The following is a 4,879-nucleotide window of genomic DNA, read 5'->3' as shown; positions in this document are numbered from 1 at the left end:
GTATGATAGATCCAATGAGGAAACGACGATATGACCGGTCGAAACCCTTGGTGAATGACATACTAGTTATCATCCCATACATTCAATTAAGTATATATCTTGTGACTTTCTTATTCTAGTAACCACAAATCTTACAACACAGAAAGTGTCAGAAATTAAGAGACAAAGTCTCATTCAATTTCAATGTGCATCTTACATTAAGTTACTTGTCGCTTCAACGAAGCAGTGCAAGATTTACACAAAACGATTAAGTCGGCCTAGTATGATTAATTTCCTTTTACTACAACTTTTCTCACCATAACATTTACACTGTTTTATATATATATATATGTGGTTATCAACCGAGGTATGCAAGAGATGTAACACACATATAATATTATATGTTTGCTTGATATAAAACAGTCCTTTTAAAAATATGCCAACTTACAAGCTAACGTATTTTAACTTGCGAGCACGTGCAGAGGTTTCTCGTCTGCTATTTGCGGTTTCCGGTCAGGAGTATGAGGACTATAGAATAATGGACAGGATGGAATGGGCGAATAGTATCAAAGCAAGTAAGGATCTGTTTATAACATATACATTCTGTTGGATGAGAGATATGTAGTAAATCTTTAAGTCATATTTTGTCTCATGCTGCATCAGTTGAACAGGGGCAGATCCAGGATTTCAGATTGGGGGGGGGGGCGCACAGTTAAAAAATTTTTAGGTTAATTTTTTAAATATTTTTTAGAGTGGTGCAATGTAGATATCTTTTGTGGTAAAATTAGCGCGAAATTAAAGTTTCAACATAAAATCTTCTAAGTCTACCCCTGACAAGCCATGCTTTGCAAATTGTATGGGGGCGCACGCTCGCCACGCCCCGCCTGAATCCGCCTCTGTTGAAGGTGTTGTGATGAGAAAGCACACTTTAAACTTCATTTTTTAGATCTTGCATAGGATATAAGTGTTTATACAAAGGGCTGTACTCCTTGTGGAGTAAGGAATAGATGATATATTTTTGAGATTCGAGTAATTGAAATTCTTGAACAATCAAAAAGAGTATAGAGTAAAGAACAAGGCAAACAAGGCAAACAAAACACTTATATGAGTACTGTTGTAATCTGTAATGAGTTCAGCTCACATTAATTTTAAAACGTTTATAGAACGACAAAACATTTTACCATCTTCGTAATATTGTTGTAATTCAAAAGCAATGTATGTTGCAACGTCTTTTTAGCCATGCCACTTGGTCAAATACCAATCCTAACTATCAATGGAAAGACTGTTATACCTCAGTCTAGAGCAATCGAGAGATATCTGGCCAGAGAATTCGGTAATTAAATTGATATTAAACTATTTGAATCATGTATATTTTAAATCTTAGAGACTTTTCCATAAAATGCAAATGTACTTTAATTCTTAACCAATTAATCTTTCTAAATATATAATAAAACATTTTTCTAATAGGTCTTTTTTAAGCAAACTACATTTTAAATCTTGAAGACTTTTATTCTGTCGTCATTAACATATCTAGATGTATATTATTAGATTATTTAACATTTTTTCCAACGAGAGGGAGTTTTTCATGCTTATCTCGTGATGAACATGAGAAACTCCCGCGAGTTGAAAAAATATTTAATGATCTGTTTATCGCTGTTTTGCTGAATTGTAAGGTATTAGTTTTCTTTTATTTTCAGTTGAAAGCTTTATAAGCACTGCAAAATTTTCTTTTGAGACTATTTTTCAGCGACGTGCTACGTGATGTCACGTATGTTGTGCAGCTGTGATACACATTTTTTGGGAAAAAAAATCGGTTAACTATGATGATCGCGTTTAAAATTTGTTAAATAATTTTGGGATTTATTCATTCTAATCGGATAAGTTACTTATTTAATCATTTTCCATTGTAGACTAGAAAACATTGCCACAAATTAGCCATTATTTCATACGCAGTAAACAAACAGATGGTTATTTGGGTCGTCAAGTATTCCTACGCTGTTGCTTGTATGTCACGCGAGGACATAAAAACTAGCGATGATTTTTATTCTCACTCGACTGTCGTGAGATTGAAAATTATCGTATAGCGAGATCAAAGGGATTCTAAACAAAATATCGATAAATATCATTAGTAAACAACTATACGATCAGTCACAAGAGATTAACTTTATTTTCAAAAGCAAAACATAACTTTTTTAAAATGCTTTTATTCTTTCTTAATTATATTTTTTTCACAAGTCAGGTTTGTATGGGCAAAGCAACCTGGAGAACACTATGTGTGATGTGTTGATAGAAACAATACATAACGACTTTAGACCACATGTCAGATCTTACCTATTTGAAACTGATGAAACAAAAAAGGTATCAAGTATAAACAAGAATTAAAATATTAAATAAACAGTCTACTAGCTTATTCAGCTACTATTCTTTAGAAAGCATGGTTTAAGGGCCGAGAATTGTTTGTTCTTTTTAACGCAAATCATGGTTAATTAAAATGCACCTCGTCTTTTTTTTTCTTTTTAACGCAAATCATGGTTACTTAAAATGCACCTCGTCTTTTTTTTTCTACGCACTCGGTATAGTTTCGTTTTTTACCCTTTGACCTAAGGGTGCTCTTATATGGAAAGGCAAGTCACCTGATAGCAATTCTGTTTCCCGATTGACCAAATACTGATAACTTAGTGGCGTTCAAAAAACGGTATAGGAAATTTGAAATTGCATTCGAAAAAAAACTTAAAAATTTAAAATTGTGTGCCATATGTTATTTTCTTGAAAGAAATGTAGAAACTTCGAGGTAAAATTTTACTGCGTCGGGTATCTTTTTTTTTTTTTTTTAAGATAGTACTTGTTTATGCTGCAAGTCAGCACACTATATCATGTTTGCCATACATGCTTCACTTATCATTAACCTGTCCTATCTTTATAGGCAGAGATTGACAAAAAACTGAACGATGAGATCCTACCAAAATTTTTAACCTTTATAGAAAAGGTGCTGAAAGAAAACGGTAGTGGATATCTTGTCGGTGATAAGGTAGATATGCATTTTCAAGTGTAGTTTTTTTTAGCAGTTTCACTTATACCGTGCTACCGTTATTTTGTATGTCTTTTCAAAAGAAAAGTACTTTTGATTTTTAAGTTTTAAATTACAAAATGAAGCTCTATTTTGTGTAATTTGTAAAAATTATTTTGAAGAGACGGATTCTTAAGATTGCTTTGTTTCTTGATCCCAATTGGAATGTGACGTGTCTAAATATCGGCGAAAAAAATACCTGGACAATTCAAGGAAATCAAAATCTTAAGTTTTGAATCGCTTTTGTTATTTCCCAATAAGTACTGATTAGAATAAACTAAGATATCATAGAACACCATAGAAAACTTTACTTGCATAAGTTAAATGATGTTTATCAATAAAACAACTATTAAAGCTATAGATATGTACTTATATTTAACATTCAGCTTTTTTTAAAGCTTTGAATGCATGATTAGAATGATAACGTTTTACGGCTTGCTTAAGACTGACAACATAAAAGAGTAATTAAGGGAACCAAGGTTATAGCGGTAATCAAAAAGAATTTAATCCAGGGACAAAGACCAGATATGGAAAACAGACATACATAACAAAGAACATAAAGCTAAAACTCATACACACAAAGTAACAAAAGCAAATGAGCAACTCGGACTCCACTAAAAACTGGGAGCATGGAACAGGAAGCGTCCTCTGCTTTTCTAGAAAACGTATATTATTTATAGCTAACTTTGTGAAGCTTTATTGATAGTAAATTTAATATATATATATATATATTTAAATATTTAAGCTGACAGTTGCTGATTTAGCTGTGTATGATATTTTACAATGGGCAATACTAGTCTGGAATGAAAAGGCTCTTAGTTCTTCTGAAGAGGTTTTAAAGCATACAAAACTGATTGAGGCAATTCCTGCAGTAAAATCTTGGATAGAAACGAGACCGAAGACTTACAAATAAACACATCAGTAACGTTGAATGGGAAATAATCCAGTCTTTGTATACATAAGCAGATAATTGAAATGGTATCAGTCTTCATATTCCCATAGACTTCTATAATGAAGTGCATATTTTTAGAACTTTGTTTTTAAATGTAAATTTGTTCAATAAAACTTTCACCTATGTAGCATTTCTAGGGACATGTGAAAATTAATTTCCCGCGAAAAAGGTAGAGTGAGTCCACGAAGATCGGACAGAAAACTAGTCTTGAAATATGAATAGCCATTTTCTCTACTTTCACTTTCGTTTTGCTCTCATCAAACCAACCTTTTCAGAGGGACATTCTTATATTATAATGTTAAATTTTCAAAAAGATCGTTATCTCATAGTATTGTTTGCTCTATTTTATAAGTTATTGTTCATATCTTTTGACAAACCATTAGTTTGTAAAGAGACATAAAGAAAACGCACTATATTTTTATACCCTCCATTTTTTTTTAGCTCGGTGGTATGCAATGCAAGACTGGTACCTATTAGTAATAAAGATTTCAAGATATTCATAAAATTTGTTGTTTTTCTACTAAAGTTTTCATTTTCATACTATAAATATAAATATCACTGTCCTGCTACAAACATATGTTTTTCTATTCATTTTTTTTATATAGGTACCCTATTCCAGACATAAGATTAGTGAATATTCGCCAGAAAAGATTACTTCTGACAAAAAACTACTGCATTAATTAAACTAAGCAAATTGTGGTTTATTCTGGCATGGCATTAGCTATGCTATGAGTTCCAAATCGTTATTTTATTCGTATACTTAGGAATTTCATATCAAAAATATTAAAATCCGCACCTCCTTTTTTGTCTATAACACAAGGGAGCCTTTTGTTTAAAGCATATGAACCAACTGTTCTAAACTGTAGATATGGTCATCCCAA

The 4,879-nt window shown here is 31.9% G+C and overlaps 1 protein-coding gene across 1 annotated transcript; it reads left to right on the top strand.

The window, feature by feature from the left end:
* Nucleotides 1-327: 327 nt before the first annotated feature.
* LOC148627074 (putative glutathione S-transferase 5) lies at nt 328-4,494 on the top strand. Its single transcript, XM_088564646.1, has 5 exons — nt 328-554; nt 1,217-1,312; nt 2,219-2,337; nt 2,903-3,007; nt 3,792-4,494. The coding sequence occupies exons 1-5, from the start codon at nt 416-418 to the stop codon at nt 3,957-3,959; spliced, it is 627 nt and encodes a 208-aa protein (XP_088420772.1). The 5' UTR covers nt 328-415; the 3' UTR covers nt 3,960-4,494.
* Nucleotides 4,495-4,879: the final 385 nt, after the last annotated feature.

Source organism: Perna viridis, chromosome 1 (assembly GCF_037379345.1).
Source record: "Perna viridis isolate PV_CMFRI_1.1 ecotype Kerala chromosome 1, ASM3737934v1, whole genome shotgun sequence".
Classification (NCBI taxonomy): Eukaryota; Metazoa; Mollusca; class Bivalvia; order Mytilida; family Mytilidae; genus Perna; species Perna viridis.
Note: the sequence above shows the minus strand (reverse complement) of the source record. Positions and strands in the feature narration are given on the sequence as shown.

What these genes read in the sequence shown, in the direction of transcription:
- LOC148627074 (XM_088564646.1), top strand. Translation starts at nt 416, where the DNA reads ATGCCAACTTACAAGCTAACGTATTTTAACTTGCGAGCACGTGCAGAG. An exon ending in ATATCTGGCCAGAGAATTCG is followed by an intron (nt 1,313 to 2,218) that starts GTAATTAAATTG and finishes TTCACAAGTCAG; the next exon opens with GTTTGTATGGGCAAAGCAAC. An exon ending in AAACTGATGAAACAAAAAAG is followed by an intron (nt 2,338 to 2,902) that starts GTATCAAGTATA and finishes CTATCTTTATAG; the next exon opens with GCAGAGATTGACAAAAAACT.